The sequence below is a fragment of the Lissotriton vulgaris genome, chromosome 1_1, assembly GCF_964263255.1.
Source record: "Lissotriton vulgaris chromosome 1_1, aLisVul1.2, whole genome shotgun sequence".
In the NCBI taxonomy this organism is placed as follows: Eukaryota; Metazoa; Chordata; class Amphibia; order Caudata; family Salamandridae; genus Lissotriton; species Lissotriton vulgaris.
This window is the reverse complement of record NC_141685.1, coordinates 1667645379-1667663774: the sequence shown is the minus strand read 5'-3', so window position 1 is coordinate 1667663774 and position 18396 is coordinate 1667645379. Positions and strand designations below refer to the sequence as shown.

The 18396-nt window shown below is 49.3% G+C and overlaps 1 protein-coding gene across 1 annotated transcript in view; it reads left to right on the top strand.

Annotated features, from left to right (window-relative positions):
• Window positions 1–18396, top strand: part of TMEM209 (transmembrane protein 209) — a 344927-nt gene that overhangs the window by 280297 nt on the left and 46234 nt on the right. The window contains exon 9 of the mRNA XM_086918908.1: window positions 8010–8081. Coding sequence (XP_086775034.1) covers window positions 8010–8081 — 72 coding nt within the window. The remainder of the gene's footprint in view (window positions 1–8009; window positions 8082–18396) is intronic.

Below are 18396 nucleotides of genomic sequence, written 5' to 3'. Positions count from 1 at the left end.
ATAGGGCCTGATAAGGGTCCGAGGGGGTAGTAAGTGGCTCAGTGAAGCAAGAGTAAATATCTTGATACAATATTCATAGGCCTCCACCTATCCTCCCTACCCTATCAAATCTAGAAAGAGCATAGCTGGATGGGATAGCCTCTACCAGGTCAGGCCCAGAGCAATCTCTGGCCCAGGTTTCAGTGATGAATATCCAGTCAGGCTTGCGAAGAGACACAAAATCCCTAAATTCTACCTTATTCTTAATCAGAGCTCTGGCGTTGATAAAGTAGCCCATCAAAGAAAGATTCAGGGGCAAAGAGTGGTGCTGATGACTCTTCTCTAGGGCATTGCTCACAACAACCAGCGGAATGAGCACTCTTACACCTGGCATCCTGCAAGTGCTTCCAGGTTCATAGACCTGTAGTGCAGCTCCCTCTGAATTTGTAAATCAAGGAGTTGTCGTCTGGAGTAAATAAAAGGGGTAAATCTGCCAGGGTTTCTGGCGCAAGGCGCAGACGGGGCCTAAGTAGAAAAGGCATGATTGCTCTTTATCATTGTGCTTATGGCTGTTTAGCTTTCCAAAGGAAAAGCTAGAGGTGATGAAAGGTCTCTGGAAACCAAGATTTTGTCATACTAAAAGGTATATAAAGAGAGAAATGCATAATTGTGCAAAGCCTTAATTAAAACTTCCTATCACAAAGCTCAGAGCATAGGAGACGTGGTTATGCGCCAGTTTAGAAACTGTCCACCTGATTTGGTGGTTGTGTACAACAGTCACAGCTGTGTTTGTAGTTTCGCAGACCAGTACTAATGCATTTCTCAGGCTGAGAGGCAAGGACTCTAATGTAGAAAAGCCTCATGCTGTTTTTATCACAAATTGCTGCATGATACCTGCACGCAGCTGCTCTCTGCCAACACTGTGCCGGTCACGTGGGCGAGCTACTAGTGCCACCAGCCACAAGAGGGGCCAGATCACTTGTTAAGAGTTGTGTGCACATTACTCTGCCCCAAGGGTGCCAGGAATGTAGGCGGAGGTGGGAGGTGGGCAAGCGCAAACCACATAAATAAAAAAAAAAATTAAACAATTAAAGCCACCGAACCGCACCAGACCTCTTTCTGGAGTTTCTGGCCATCCACCAGGAAACTCCCTTGACCAATCCTGTTTCTGCTCTCATGGTGTGAGAACAGCTCCTGATTAGAATGAGAGACCTCACTCGGCACTCTACAGTGCCCTGGAGGCCTGCGCTGACTCTAGAGGTGTTTAAAGTGCACGTGTGGCTGGCCATCGCAAGGCGGCTGGCCAAAAAGACATGGGCATGTTAAACAGTGCACCTACTGCCCACGCTCCCCCCTGCTCCTGTCACTCAGCAGCAGCCCTGTCCCCGTCCTGATACTCTGTTAGAGACGGGGGATGAAAAATAAAATGGGAATGAATTGCATTTTCTTTTTCATCTCGGGCTTTGAGGATATTTTAAGTGGGGCGATGCTCTGCTCCAACGGAGGAGCCACCCCTGCTCTGCCCCTAAGTATTTTCCTGTGCAGCATATACTGTGCTTAGCATATCTGCATTTTTGTGTATACGTACGCACAACCAGCCTGAGTACTATTACAAATATTACCAGATATGGAGTTATTGAAAGATTATGGAAATTCGGTGTGTTCTTTACTGAAGTGATGGAAAAACTGGTGTGGCAGTTTGTACTTTTCAATCGGTACTGTGGAAATACAAGTATGAAAGGATCAGAACACCAGCAGCCTCTTGGAGGCCTTGAATAAACCTATGACAGCTGCTTTAGCCAAAGCAAACTGACGTGTTTTTAACGGAGGTGAAAGAAAACTCAAGCTTATGCTTTCTGTGTGACAGTATGCAAAAGCCTCATCAGAGGAATATGGACGACTTTTTAATGTTTTAATATTCCTATATAGTTGAATGCACAAGCAATTATGACCATGGGGGCGAGCAATATTCACAGCAGATGAATATATAAAATATGTAAATGCTGAGGAAATGTTAAATAAAAGTAAATAACCGTGTGCTTTTCAGAGCAATGTGAAATAGTGATATGTGCTTTATTGGGCCAATATGCAGATTATCACATGTCCGTGTTAAGACGGACAAAGCAAAACATGCATCACTGGCCAACGCGCAAAATCACTTTTTTAGCAAATATGCTAACGTTAGGAAGTACTTTGCTGTCTGAGATCCAAGCCTGTGGGATTTGTGCACCCCAAAGCAGTGCATTTCCTTTTATGTATCTGAGCATATGAAGCAGCGAGAGTCCTCTTGTACGGGATTTGAAAACGGGCCTAGGAATCGCACTCGCTCGTGTGTGTGCTTTTCCTTTTGGCCCACGCTATTGGCCTTTGCGTGCGTCTACTTATGAAAGACAGCACACAATTGGCCAAAGGCGGGCGCATTGCTCCGCCTATGGCCTATTGGTGTCTATTACGCGCACCGCTGGCATGTGGTTTCAATTATCGTGCCCAGACACGGGCGCGATAATTGATACCACGTGGCGCGTGCACGCGCACCACTCCCGTGCTTCTTTGCTTTCCAATAGCTTTCACTTTCGCGATCGCTTTCCCTGCCGCTTGTTTAAAGTAATTTCTTCGTCTGTTTGCTGCTTAAGTACATGCTTCAACAGTTTTTCAGATGTTTTTAAACTGGCAGAAACACTGCATTCCGGACAATAAAGAAAACTGGCATGGTGGCAAAGCTGGAAAAAAAAAAAAGATGCTGAAATATTGGCACAAATAGTGCATTAGACTTACCCCAACTATTTAACCTGATGTAACCCCCCCCCCCCCTCCCCCCCCTTTTACATGCTACTTTGCTGTATAAATATCTAAAATGTAATTACATTCATTTCATGCTATCCAGTCGTGGCCTGTAGACGGCTGTTAGTCAATGTTTCTTCGCAGCTCCATTTACCACCAAAACAACCTTTGGCGCTGGTTGGTGCAGCAGGCGCAGCGATTTAAGCAGCCTTACCGGTTTTCGAAGCTGTAACATCAGGTCGTCCTCAGCAGGTCTCACTTGCGCGCAACGCGGCTCTGTCCTCTCGCACCCTCATTCCACTTTCCTCAAACTTGCAGCTGAACGGCCTGGAGCCAGCAGCGCCTGTGATAGCCGCCTGCATTCACTTGCCCCCCACCCGAGCCAATTAAATCCCCTTCCTTGAAGGTGAAGCGCACACGCGCAGGACCACCTGCTGGACTTCACAGCACATGCTCTCCTCGCGGCCTTGTCGCTCTGTGTTCTTTGGCTCGAGCTTGCAGTGCCTGCAAACACATGCAAAACCACTTCCTTAACTTTTTTAAGGTGGATCCTAAAATGCACTTTTTAAGTACACTAAACGTTTTGTTGCCTGTTGTTTCTGCGGTGTCTGGCTACAGCTTGATGTACCTCTGAATGTTCTCTGTTTGCAGAGTACGTCATTTACGTCTGTAGATACCAAATTTTGTAGGTCCATGCCCGACTGGGTGTTCAACTCCAGTTTTTCCACTGCATTTAAGGACTTATGGTCTTAATTTAAAACTATCGGAAACAAGGCAACAAGTCAGAGAATGCAAAGAAAACAAGCATTTGCAATGCAATAGGTCTCGTTTTGATAGTGTCGGTGTCAGTTTTTGGGAGGGGTCATTCACCTCCTTTATCAGCTCAGGTTGCACACAGCGCTGCTCCTGGACCTCTGAACTCGCCGAGATCTGTTGATCACTGTCAATCGGAGGCTGCCGAGAATGCATTTCAGAAACTTTAACTACAGCTTCTGTTCACTGATCGCCTGTGTGTCGGGCACCGACCTCTTCAGCCACAACGAGAACCGAGTGAGCACCTGGCTGCTGTTACCCGACCCTGGTGTGCTTTCAAGTGCAGGCTTTGGTGAAGTATTTTGCACAAGTATATCTTAAGTTTGGGAAGCAGTCATACGTCTTCTCATGGTAAATGATTATTTGCATTGTTGTGTTAACCTGGTGAAATAGTGGGTGAATACACCTGCTAAAGAGATGCCTTTAACTCCATGTTGATCAGATTGATGGGTGCCCCAGCTTTGTTATTTAAGCGGTCGCAACTGAGGTCTTTGTTTTCAACCATCAGGTCACAGGTTCAACTGTCGGCAGTGCTGCTTCCGCTTTTCATCCTTCTGAAGTCATTTCAATTGAGCCCCATTGCCTTGGGAGATTATAACCGCTTTTATTTACATCATGTTACTGCTAGTAAGATTGTTGACATGTTTGAGCCCTGGCCGGGCTGACTCAGCTTTTTATCGTATGGAAGTTGGTGAAATGCGTACTGTATCACTTTTATTACAACACCTTAATACAGAATGGTTTAAGTGTTCAGTAAAAAGGACACAATCCTTTGGAAAACAAGCATTTGCAATGCAATAGGTCTCGCATTACTGAAAGTTTGAGCTAGTGGCGTTGCTTTATTACTTGCAACACCAATGGCTCAAACTTTCAGTAATGCGAGACCTATTGCATTGCAAATGCTTGTTCTTTTTGTTTTTTTAACCAGTAGATTCTGTATTTTCTCACTCTCTCCATCAGTTAACTCTTTGGCTCCATAATTTAATTTACCTCCTACCTCCCTGTCCCTCGCCCCGCCTTACCTCGCCACCTGTCAACTGATAACGATCCTGATGCTAGGAGTGCGCCCATTTCCTCTGATGCAACAATTCACCTAGTACTAACCAACACACCCTGGTTAACGCTATTGCAGAATCTTCACCTGCTCCCAACCATTAACCCCTAGTGTAAACCGCCTGTCCACATATTATGTCTAGTAATATTTGAAATCCCCTCATCCGTGCAGATTAGAACTATGCATAACAGCTCTACAAATGTCAAAAAATAAAATTAATCACTCACCCAGCTCCACAAGCCCCAACTCTAGTCTCAGACCTTTGAACAATATGATCCTGACCTGTTTATCCTCACAAACCTGGCTCTCCCACTAAGCCCAGCCACTCTTAGACCTTTTAACCTCCGCAGGATATCGAATCCTATACAATGACAGAAGACGAGTGAGGTGTGAAGTAACCATAATACATAACAAAAAGTTAAGTGCTCCATTGGAACAACCCCATGAACGCTCATTCAAATGTTAACACTTCCCTTGAATAAGGATCTGTCCACTCATTGAAGAATATTAAACTCACCGTCCGAGTCCTAAAGCCAAACCAGACCACAATGAAAATTGTGTACTCCGCGTTGAGTTCCCGTCCCTGCAAAGATTATGGAGAAGTGTGTAACAAAACAGCTAACACAATACATTAACAACAGACTTCTGAACAATTTTCAGTTAGTCTTCCAAGCATGAGATAGCACTGACACTGTGATGCTCGACATCATCAGCAGTGCCTAAAGCTGCTGGACCTCAAACCATACCAAGTTGTGAAGATCAACAACGCAGTCTCACACCCTACCCTTTAGGGTCCAACTGGGCTCGGTACTGGCCCTTAGCTTTTTTTTAAATATGTACATAGTTGACTTACTAAAATCTCTGGGTGTATTCTACCCTGAATACACAGACTGCATGCAGCTCCAAGTGAAAGTTGATGTTGGCCTAACTAGTGTCTTCATGGCTAAAATACCAACCTGAGTGCAGTCTCAAACTGAATTAAATCAAAACTGAGACATGAGAGATAATTTCAACAGTCCAGTTGCAGTGGACTGAAATTAAAAGCTATTTAAACGCTCTGCAACAACTCAGTGCTGACTGAAACCTTTGCCTTCTTATTGTACTGAACCTAGACATGCACATAATGAACATAATGGAGGTATACGTTTCTTGATTGATTGAATAGCCGCTCACTGATATCAAGATAGCTCCTCTTACATTTATCCTTTATGCTGCTACAATATTGATCGCTTATATGCTGAAATATGACAAACCTCAGCACACTTTAAACATTACTGATTATCTTGTTTTATTATGATTGTATATGTACTTCAGACACTATCATATTACTATTATGTAATCCCGCAAGGCGTAGACATGTTGTAAATATGTTTGTTTCATAGCTTTTTATGATACTCCTTCAAATGTAATGTTTACTTCTCTCTGTGGTCTGTAAAGAGCTCAAATGTCCACCAGGATAGTGTCCGCACTAACTCAAACCTGAGGAATAATAGCCCTATGAGTCAATCTAATCCAAACACTTTTCACATTAATATGCTGTGCAGCTGTTGTACTTTTTACCCTAAAAATCTAGCTTGAATGTGGACGTTTCAGACCCCACTTTTTAGTGATGATATCAACTTGTGTATCTCCTGCCCCAAGTACTAAATTCCCGTGATGGGTGCCTATCACGGAGAACACAGCAAACACTTTTTATCATACAGTTGAAGAGCGGTAAGGGTCCTGATGAATGCTATTGCACCTCCCTCAGAGAGCACAATTAAGGCAAAAACATGTTTACCACTCGCTTTAGGTAATTATTACTCCCAGTAACATTTTAACCCTGCCTTGTGGGCTAAACAATAAAATTTTATACCAAGGCGCAGTTTTAACCTTGCTTGCCTTCTCATGTATCTCTCCCCTCTGAGCTTTTGTTAAACGCCATCCAATCTAATTTCGTAGGACCCCCTCCTATTGCATCCTCTCGAGAGCTCCCCTGTGAGGAGGGTTGTAGCCCACGCAGGCATCTTTCCTGTTGTGCCCCAGTGAGAAAGCATGGCAAATCTGGGTGGGTGAGTGCTTCCGTCCTAAAAAAGGCTTTTTCTTCCACGGACATAGTTACATATACAGTTTAAACACAGTTAGGCCAGGAGGATCTATGTGGTAATATGTATATTTTCCTCTAGCATACTATATGGATATTAACCCGTTTCCCCTTGGAAAAAACAGGGGAGACTATTCTGCTTACTCATCCTGGAAAGCAGGGTATGAGCCTCAGTCAGAATTGATTGCCCATGTAAAGCAACTGTATCAGAATAGATGTTTGCACTGGGAAAGATAATCTGAATAGATACAGCCGTTTTAGCGTAGTAATTTAAAGTCCCAACACTGATCCACGTAGCCCAGGAGCCTGATTTACCATGAGAAAAGGCTTACAGGAATATGAAAAAGAAAGATGAAGATGTTCCTTGGTGTGGTAAAATGGGGTCCTTCTCAGTCATGTTTCCGTTGTGAAAGGCAAATTCCCAAAATTACCAACTTAAATATTTAGTTAGATATTGAGCACTATATTTTTGTTTAAGACATATTTTCACTACCCACAGGACATACACATGTTCATAAATAGGCGGTGGGTGACTGCTTTCTGCCGAACGCTGACATTATTTCTCCTATTGTGAGAGAATTTGGTTTTGCTGGACATGAACACAGCAGCCTTGTTCTGGTCACACAGGAAGAGGCCTTACAGTACAATTCTATCTGATTGGAGGTGCAAGGTATATCTGTGTAGGCTACACCACCGTCTGCCTTGTCAATCTTGTCTGAATGGTAACTCTGGAGGGCGACATTTTGTGGGATCCCAAGTAGCTTTGCAAAAGTGATTGGTAAGGCCTGGACTCCTAGTGAAACTTCACAATCTGTAGTCTTGCTTCTCTCACATGCTGCTTAATTAGGCAATCCTTGGTAATTGTATGATAGTTGTGATTCATGCGGTCACCACTTAGCAGCATTTGCAGCTTGACAAACTATTCCCAAGATTTGGCCACTGAAAAAATAAGCATTTAGGACTTCAGGGAACGTTGCTCATCTGCAGTATATGTAGTACTAATTGTTCGGGTACATGACTTAATTTCAAATGCCAGTCCATCTTGGTTCCAATGATTGCCCATGATCACACTTTTTAATGACTTTACATCTTAGGGGAAATTAGTTATATGCTGTGGCCTTTCTCAGGGAGGCTCTATATGAAGGTAGGTTTTTTCTTTATATTATGTTAATGTTCTTTACATTTATGCAAGGTCCACTTTCACCAATAGTAATACAACAACTGAGATGATAATAGAGGCAGTTGTATACCATAGTTACAAGTGCCTCTATTTTGAATAAGTTTCTTTTTTCTCCCAAGGTATGGGCAAGGGTCACCATGAATCGACAGCTTTTGGATCATATGGACTCCTGGACTGCCAAGTTCAGAAATGTAAGATTTCTTATTTTATTCACAGCTCCATATATAGCCATGAATTTGCAGCATTGCTTTAATGGGTTTCAAATGTTAGAACTTGGGGGTGGGGGAATCCCCAAAAGAATATTCCTGTATAAGAAAAGCACACTTTTTTTAGTTTTACCACCAACTCCACAGTCAAAATTTCTGACCAGAACTGTCCATTTAGCATACCCACCAACACACACTCTGCTTGATGGCCCTGTGTATCCCCCAAATAAAAAGCCTTTGCGTAGGGTGCAAGAGAGCCCTTCCTCCTGCTCTGTTATTTATGGCTGCCCCCGATGCCACAAATAGGCATACACTTCCATGGGTACTGTTGTGCAAACAGGGTAGAGGTGATGGCAAACCTGGTGACTGGGTGTGTGTTGACTGGAGCAAACCAGATGTGGGTGGTGTCCTCTCCATGGGCCTGGGCCTGTCTGTGTTGGCAGTTGCCCTAGGGACTTTCTGGTCAGCAGATACTATGCAGATCACAGTGACAGCCCGAAGGGATTGCAGGCCCATTTTGTTTTATTTCCGTCTGTCTGGTGACAAGTCAAGGCCATGGCTGATGGCACAAAAAAGCATAGAGCACTACTTTGGGTCATGCTAGGGGTCCTCAAAGAAGAAAAGAAAGAAAGGAAGACTTAGAGACCCGATAAGGAAGGCTTAAGCCTTACAAAAAAGTGCCTGAGGACCTGTACACTTTCTGCTGTGACTGACACCAATGTTCAGGTCTTGGTGTCGTTCAAAACCAAGGCGATTGACTGAATCTTTATACTATATTAAAAGATGGAGCAGGTTGATATGTGAGAGGGAGTTCAAATGACATTGCCTGCTTATGCCTTACTGTAAAAAATGACAAAAGTGATACCAGAGGTGTCTGGGTCGAAGAATCAACCTGACAAGTTAAGTGTACTGGCTTCCCGCCAGGCTCTGATGAGGCGACTCACAGACAACAGGTATGATTATCGTCGCCCTGCACTCACCGAAATGGGGACAGAGAATTGTGGGGGCAGCAGTGAAAAAGGTGGTCTAAATGGACAGTCATCAGCTTCTGTTCTTCCCCGATTTGATTCTGGATTACCTGGTGAAAAAGATGATTCTAATGACTGTGATGAAAGATATGGTTGCAAAGGGCTGGAAGCATTGGTGGGGTTTCCAGTGCATTAGTATCTCCAATGATAGCTTGCAGTTTGCGTTCTCAAAGGGATATTCCGCCAGACCCTTCAAAGAGAAGCTTCCTGGGAACACTGAATACATTTCACCCACCCCCTCTGGGTTTTAGGTCTCCTTGAATGCTCACCCCCCAGGGATCTGTGGAGGTGAGACTGCGGTAAGGTGCGTTGAGGATTTTCCCTCAAGGGACAGAGAGGAGGTGGTGGTTCATTGGTCGTCTGTCCTTTTATATTTCTGAAGATTTCTCTTTCCTCCTACTTGAATTAGATTCTATGTGGATCTGCTGAACACACAATGAGACTGACCTCTGAATATTGCCTGATGTAAAATTGCTAGGTTTATTTTGTCACAAGACCACTGTGCTGTGTAAGTGCCCCCATTGGATATGTCTTTGGGGCCACTGCTGTGTTTTATTGATGGTAATAAAGATTATAAGTAAAACACTGCCAAAATTGCAGCGACTTGGGGCTGTACATGAATGCCAAAAAGATTGGTCTTCATCTAAAAAAAAACCTCCAGCAGAGGTTTCTTGTCATAATTTGAAGCCAGTATTAATACTGATTTAAACAAATCCTCTGTTCAAGGTGCAGTCTCCTGCATAGGCGTGTGGCAACAGCGTTGCATGGGAAGTACGAAAAAGATACATCTGCAATGGGCCTGACACCCTGCCATGCCCTGCTATCTTAAATACAGGCTGTAGAAGGCAGCTGGTTTGAGCCTGAGATGGTGCAGTGTGTGACCAAAGGTGTCTGGCGCTTTTGAAGGTCAGCGATTTACACTGCAGACTGGAGCCTGTGAGTGCATGGTACTGAGAGGGTGAAATGGGTGGCCTGGGAGGAGTGATTGTGGACCAAAAAGGCCAAGCCCCTCCTCTCCTCTTCCCCCATGCTGCAGCCCTGCCCAAGAAGAGCGGGATTCTAAGTGGAGAAGACAGGACATCTGCTGGTGGTGCAAGACTTGAGCCCAAGGCAGTATTTCCTTACTAGGAGAGGTCCCTCGAAAAAGGGTAATGGAAGGTACTGTATGGGAATAAAGACGACAAGATAATACAGGTCTAACACAACAGTGACTGAAAGGCCAAATGGTACAGCTGGAGTGGGTAAAGCCAGGTTTCATCAGACCTAAAATGAAGGGGCGGCAAGTGCAAAGAGAAACTAAATCCTTGGCAGATGGCAGCCAATCCCCTAAGATCTGCACTATACTGCCACTAAACCCGGATGGCTGTATTCACCCATCAGATCTACAATGCTGTAACTACTAGCTAGGAAGCTCGAAGCTCCACCCTCTAACGTGCTGTTGCTTGGTACCATATGTGTCTTGCCTACCATGATGCAAAGAGGTAAAGAATATGGCCAGTCATTGCCTTTTCGTGGAAACTGATTTTGGATCTAGGAGGCATGTGTTCATGCTCCCCAGTAGCGTGCAACTATGGAGAAAAACAGACACGAGATTGCAACAGCCCAAGTTGGAGGAGTACACATTTTAGCAAATCGTCCCAGAAAAGAGAAGAAATCTTCAGTCTTCTCCTCCTCTTGGTAGTGCTCCAGAGACAAAGGTACAGGAACAAGTCCGAAACATGCAGTTGCATGTAGAAAGACGCCGAAGGCTGTTCTTGACGGTATAACATGAGTAGTGGGGGTGCCAGAAAAAGAACAACCAAATGCAGAGCATTTTGTTGAGGACCTTGTACTGAACCTTCTTATACTCAAAGGACACTCATTGTTCTTTTAAGTGGGGTGTGCTCATCAGAAATGAAACCTCTGCTTCCAGCATGCAGGAACACTCGCTGGAACCGGAGTATTTGCTTTGTTTTGGCAGGAGCTGTGACCGCTCCCACCAAGCAAAAGCAAACAGCTGTGTCACATGGATGGCGGTCCCCAGGGCCACTATTGGCTCCTGGAGGGAGGCAGCATGGCCCCTGCTTGTGTTTTCATGGGCCGGTCCCGGAATGTGGTGGTCACTGGGGCTGTATATGGCCTAGGACTGGGGCTGCAGGGCCCCCCTCCTAAATGTTTTTGTCAACTGGCCCCAAGGAGTGGTGGTCCCTGGGGTGTGGAGGTGGTGGTCCCTGGGGCGTGGAGGGGGTCCACATGGCCCTCTGCTATATTACTAAAGTGCAAATGCAATATATTCAATTCATAAAGTGCAAATGCTCTTCACTATGTCCCGATAGTAGGTAGTGTGCTTTTAAATGTGCAAAAACGCTATATTTTAATGTGAAATTGCAATCGAAGCAGAATTTTTATGGACATAGACATTGAAGTGCAAGAGCTTATGGTCTCTAGATGAAATTTAAAGTGCAATGTCAATAGATGCACAATGTGCAAAACACGAGTATTAAAGTGCAAATGCATTGACCGTACTGAATTGCTATAAATTTCCATGTCCAGTTTTCTCCTATTCACACCAATCTTTAACTCCTTTAAATTCTATATCTAAAATCATTTTATCATGCAAGGCAGATCGTAAAACCTAAAATACATTGCAATAGCATATTGGAATGCAACATATATTTGTGCAAATTTAACGGTATTGCGTAGTCGGGTTGAGAGAAAGTCTCATAAATGTGCATGCAGTTCAGCATCTAAATTGTGTCCCATGGGTGCCTCTATCCCCATCAAGATAATTAATCTCAACTCCATTCTTCTCAGGGGTGGTTGATGATCTCCTCCGCTGTCATTCTTTATATGCTAAATAATAAAATATTGTAGTTACTTTGCATCCCCTCCGTGCTCTTCCCAAAAGTGTTTTGCAACAGAGTATGCAAAGTCTCGATTCTTCATCGCTCGAAGATGTTGGAAGATTCTCAGTCGCATTCTGGTCGTCATGCTTCCCACATAATATTTACAACATAGGCACCCTAAAACATATAATGCAAAATAATGGCTGCTTGATCTCCTAATGACGCCACCTTTCTGTAGGTGATATCTGGGCTATCTGTTAGTGCTTACTTAGTCCCATCAAATTTCAATGGTCCCCAATTATTTCGGATTATTTGCCTGATTTCTTTGTGCTGCATTTTGAAATAAATAATAAGATGAGTTTTTTCTTCTTATGGGTCTTTTCTCCTAGGTGTTAGTAGTTCATCCCTTGATTTCTTTCTTACTCTTTCCATTGCGTTCTGGATGACCTCAAATGGATAGCCTCTGGAAAGGAACCTTATCTTCATTTCATGTATTTCTTCCTCAAAAGACACAACTTCTGGGGGGGCGTGGCTTGGCGGGCGATGATGGCGGTCGCAGCTTGGTAGAGCTCCCGCCGGCCCGAACTTACTTTTGACATTTATCCTGGCCCCCGAGCCCGCAGAAAATCCCTGGCGAGTCCTACCGATTCCGGGGAGTGTCCTGTTCTCTCCGGTGTCGGGATCCCGCGATTCTGTCTCCGCTGGGACCCTGAGGTACCGACGGCGGAGTGTGGCCTGGTGGCTGGCCGCGAGCCGGGGACCTCGATTTTGGTGACGCCGAGTGGCGGCTGTTGGAGCGCGGCTGGGGGTGCCATCTGTGGTGCGGACCCCGGGCGTCCCCGCAGCGCTCGGACCCTGAGCCCGTGGTTGGTGCCGGGCGGGCGCCGTCGGTCCGTGAGTGGGCCCTAATCTCTCCGGTGCCGGGATCTGGCGGCTCCATCCCCCCCGGGACCATGTGGCGCTGACGGCGGTCTGCGGCCTGGTGGCTGGCTGTGGGCCGGGGACCTCGATTTTCGGACGGCCGAGAGGTGGCTGTGGGCGCGCCGCTGTGAGTGGCGTCAGTGGCGCAGACTTTGGCCGGACACTTCACCCTGTGGCCACTGGTGGGTGAGGACACTGCTGCATTCTCGGGCCACTGTTGGGTGAAGACACTGCTGCATTATCGGGCCACTGTTGAGTGGGGACACTGCTGCAGCCTAGAGCACTGATACATGAGGACACTGCTGAAGGTGCCCTGCCTCCTCTGGATCCTGGAGGCACCTGTGGGTGACGCGGCTTTGTGGGGGCCTGTCTGGTCCGGAGCCTCGTGTGTCGTGCCACTGGAGTTGTAGTGACTTGCCGCACCTCCTACGCGGGCACTGGACCCGTTGTCCGGGCGTGGGGCCGGAGGCGTCCTGTGCATATTGTTGTGGACTCACTGCCCCGGGCCTGCTGAACCTGCCCGTCCAGTCCAGTGTGCAGATCCGTTGTGTCCGTGACAGGCCATGACCAGGGGTGGCGGAGGGGGCCCGCCTAAGCAGGGCCCCATGGACAAGTTTGCCGGGCCCAGTGGCGGCGCCGGGGCATCTGGCGGAGGTGGCGGATCAGGGCCGGACAACGCTGCAATCCTGGCGGCCATTACCCAATCCCGGGACATGCTGGACGCCAAAATTGGGGCAGTGGGAGCGGACGTTACACTGCTTCGCCAGGACCTCCGAAACGCGGTGGCGCGGATCACCAAGACTGAATCTCGAGTATCGGTGACCGAAACGGACATTGGCGCCCTGAAGAAAAGAATGGCGGAGGTGGAGTGTGTCCAGAAGACGCTTGCGGCCCGCGTGGAGGATGCTGAAGGGCGCGCACGGAGAAATAACCTCCGCTTCATTGGCTTTCCGGAGCGGTGCGAGAAGGATGGCATGGAGCGTTTCCTGACTCACTGGCTGGAGAGCTAGGTCCCTGAGGGGACACTGTCTGCGTGTTTTGTGATTGAACGGGCGCACAGGGCCCTGACTCAGCGGCCGCCTGAGGGGGAACGTCCTCGGCCGGTCATTGCTCGGCTGCTGAACTATCATGACCGTGATGCCATACTGCGGGAGGCGAGGAACAAGGGCTCGCTTACATTTGAGAATCATGCCATAATGATCTTCCCGGACTACACGAAAATGGTTCAGCAGCAGCGACAATCCTTTGTGGCCGCCAAGGCTAAGTTGCGGGGCCTGAAGCTTCAATACTCTCTCCTGTACCCGGCCCGCTTGCGGGTGGTACACCAGTCCCGGACACACTTCTTCGATACACCCGAGGAGGTTTTTCGTTGGACTGATGAGACGGTGCGACTCCGACCCCATGCCCAGCCGGGGCTGGATCCTGGCGGGTCCCAGAGATCATCGCCGGAGCGGACGGACCGCACCAACCAGAAAGGAAGGCATCGAAGGTCCAGATCTAAAAAACGGTCAGCGTCCGCCAGTGCGACGCAGACGAACGGCACGCTTGACTCTGAACACTCTGATGCTGGCAGTTGAACCCTGGCGGTGCCTGGTCATTGGTGTTGCCCGGAATGGACCGACTGGTGAGACTGTTCCATGTGACTTTATCTGAACTTATCTATATGCTTCTAAGACACTCTGAGGCTTTGGGTAGAGCCACTGCGGGGCTCGGGTGGCGGCTTCTATGGGCCTTAAACCCTCACGAGTAGTGGGTGTTGTTGGGGGGGGGGTGAGTGTGTGTTGATGGGGGTGTTGGGATCCATTGGTATGGTGGGCCCTGGGCTCTCTGTTCTGGACCCGGGTCTCTCCATGCCGCGACAGATACTTCACTGTTTTCTGAGGTATTGGGGTGGGGGGTGTGGGGCGCAGGGGGGGGTTGTCTTATTGTTGGGGGTTGGGGAGGTTCGGGCCGGGGGTGGCCGGGTGGGTGTTGGGGTACTGGGTGTTCGGGTTGGGAGGGTGGGACCACACGTGTCTTTGGCTTTTGATTTTGTTGCTTTGTGGGGTGCGCCAGGGTGGGGCGGAGGGCTAGATGCGGGACGCTGTATTGATTATGGCTGATACTACGACTGTACCTCCTCAAAAGACCCTGCGTGTTGTGACGTGGAATGTGAGGGGTATTCTGGACAAAATCAAGCGTGGGGCTGTGCTGCGTTGGGGGAAAAGGGAGATGGTGGATGTGCTGCTGCTTCAAGAGACTCACATGCTGGGCTCTAAGGCCCTTAGCCTCCAGAGGTTCGGGTTTCAGCAGGTGTACCATGCGGGCTTCACGAGGGGTTCGCGGGGGGTGGCTATCTTAGTACACCGCAGGGTGGCTTATGTGCATGAGAAGCAGTGGATTGATCCTCGGCCGGTATATCTTCATCAAAGGCAGGTTGGGCACTGAACAGGTGGTTTTTGGTAGCGTATATGCCCCCCCCCCCCCCCTCTGCAGTGGGCTTTGTCTGAGCGGCTATTCGCGCTGTGGGATGAGATTCCGGAGGTCCTAACCATGGTTAGGGGGCGATTGGAACGAGGTCATGGATGTGGGCCTGGATCGTCTGAGGCGGGTGCCTGTGGTGTCGGATCCCCCCCCTACTACTGCTCCCACCAAATTGTGTGCGACTGTGAGTGGCCTGGGCTGGGTTGATGTATGGCGGCACTTTCATCCTGCTGTGCGTGAATTCACGTATGTGTCGGCGGTGCATGGGTCCTTCTCGAGACTAGATTATCTGTTTGTGCCGGGTGCCTGTCTGAGTCGGGTCAGGGATGCTGTGATACTCCCCAGAGGCCTGTCTGATCACTCCCCCGTCCTAGCTACCATGACCCTCCCCTCCACGAGACAGCCGTTTCGATGGCGGATGTCATCTTGGCAGTTGCAGCGGCCCGAGTATGTGCATCACCTGTGTGAGGCGATTGACCATTTCTGGCGCAAGAACTTGGTTGGAGATGTGAATGCAATGGTGGTGTGGGAGGCGCTGAAACCCACGCTTCGGGGCATTGATATAGCTTGGTGCGTGGCTGCTCGGCGAAAACATCGGGAGGCCATTGTGACCGCCGCGGCCCGCGTAGAGGAGCTGGAGCAGCGTGGTCGGCTCGGGAGCGACAAAGGCATTGTGCGGCGGCTCTTGCAGGCCCAGCAAGCGTACGCCTCTGTCCTTTGAGGAAGCCCGACAGGCGTGGCTCGCCACGCGCAGCAGGGTGTATCAGTGGGGCGACAAGTCCTGTACCATGCTGCATAGGTTGTGCCAGGCGACCTTCCAGCCTCTGGTGTTGCCGGGCCTTACTACAGATGATGGCTCGGTCATGACCGACCCGGACTTGCTGGCGGCTAGCTTTGCCCGTTATTTCGAGGCGCAATACGCTCCCCGAGATCACTTGGAGACGAGCGAGATTTCCGCGTATCTTGACGACCTGCTACCGCAGGCCGTCTCGGATGAGACCAGAACCGCACTGGACGCCCCGCTTACGGCTGAGGAGCTCGGAGAAGCCCTTGGTCAACTGAATACGGGTAAGGCGCCCGGCCCGAGTGGTTACCCAAGTGAATTCTACAAAAAGTTTCACGTCCAGCTGGGGCCCCACTATCGCTGTGCCCTAGAGGCGGCACGGGCTCAGGGAGAGCTGCCACCAGATTGGCGTCATGCTGAAATCGTAGTATTTTTGAAGCCGGGCAGGGCGCCTGACCGACATGACTCATACAGGCCGATTTCCCTTCTTAACATTGAGGCCAAGGTTCTGGCTAAGGCCTTGGCAAACCGCCTCCTGCCCCACGTTGCTGACCTAGTCCACCCCGATCAGGCTGGATTCATGCCTCGGAGGGCCACTCAGCATAATATTCGACGGGCGCAGGCAGCGGTGGATGCCATGGGTGCTAGAGATGAACAGGCGGCACTCCTACTGGCGGACATGGACCGGGCATTTGATTCGGTGAGCTGGGCATATCTGTTCACACTGTTGGCCCGCCTCAACCTGGGGCCGGTCTTCATGTCGTACATTCGTCTCCTTTACACCAACGTTACGGCCTCGGTCCGTGTGGCCGGTGCTACCTCTGGGCGCTTCCATGTAGGTCGCGGTACTCGGCAGGGTTGCCCGCTGTCCCCATACCTGTTTGCCCTCGCCATGGAACCTCTGGCGTCCCGAATACGTGCGGATGCCCGGTTGCGTGGTTTCGTTTGGAACGAGGATCTGGTGGATAGGATTGCGCTGTATGCGGATGACGTCCTCCTCTTCCTTACGGATCTACGGCGATCAGGCCCCCGGGTTCTGGAAATCATGCGGGAGTTTGGCGGGGTCTCGGGTCTTCACCTTAACCTGAATAAATCGACCCTGTGGGTGCTGGGTGGCGGTGTGGTTGCTGACCCCTGGGCTGCTGAGCTGCGAGTGGCCTCGGATGGCCTAAAGTATCTGGGCGTTTTTCTCTCAGAGTCGCGGGCCGTGGCCTGGGCGCGTGGAGTCTTGCCGGTGTGGGAACGGGTTCAGGCCGATGTCAAGACATGGTCTAGAATGCCGTTTACTATCTTTGGGAGATCGGCCATCTTCAAGATGGTGGCGCTTCCGCGGCTCCTGTACCAAATCCAGAACTTCCCATACCCCATTTGGAGTGGTTCCGTCAGGTTAACTCAGTGCTGGGCCGCTTCCTGTGGAGTGGAGGTGCGGCCCGAGTAGCGTTGAAGACGTGCTTTCTGTCCACGTACAGTGGTGGCTTGGCCACCTCGGACCTCCTCTCTTACTACCAGGCTTCCCAACTACTTGTCCTTAATGAATGGTGGTATGGTGATAGGGGGGATCCGGCTTATGCCCTGGAACGGTTGCTCATGGGTGACCGCACGCTCCACACCATTCTTTATTCCGCTCGCCTACGCCGTGCATTGCCATCGGTCACCGGAGTGGTCTTTGCGGTATGGCGACAGTCACTGCGCCGCATGGGATGGTGGGGCAGGTTGACGGCTGAGACGCCGCTTTGGCACAATGGTTTGCTCCCGGAGCTGGCGGCCCTGACCGGGTTTGAGGGTTGGGAGGCCATTGGGATTACTCAACTGGGCCAGGTCATGTCCGGCACCACCCTCAAATCCTTCGAGGAGCTCCGTACAGAGTTCCAAATGCCTCAGTCCCAGTTCTTCCGCTACCTCCAGCTGCGGCATGCCCTCGCCCCGAGCATCGCCGGTCTCGACTCCCTACCGGAATTTAGCCCAGTGGAGGCCAAGGTGTTTATGGGGGACCTGGGGGACAGGAAGGTCTCTAGGATTTACCAGACACTTGTTATTCATTGCTCCTCCACCCTACACTCCCTTCGGGAGGCGTGGGAAATAGACGTGGGCCCCCTTGATGAGGACGATTGGAGGGAGGCACTGGAATCCCCACGTGGAACCGCCATTGCGATCCGGCTCCGGCTAATTCAATTCAAATATTTGCACCGTGCTTATTATACGCGTGAGCGGTTGTGGAAGGCTGGGTTGATTGCGTCTTCGGAATGCCTGCGCTGTGGGGTGGTGCCTGCCTCTCTGGT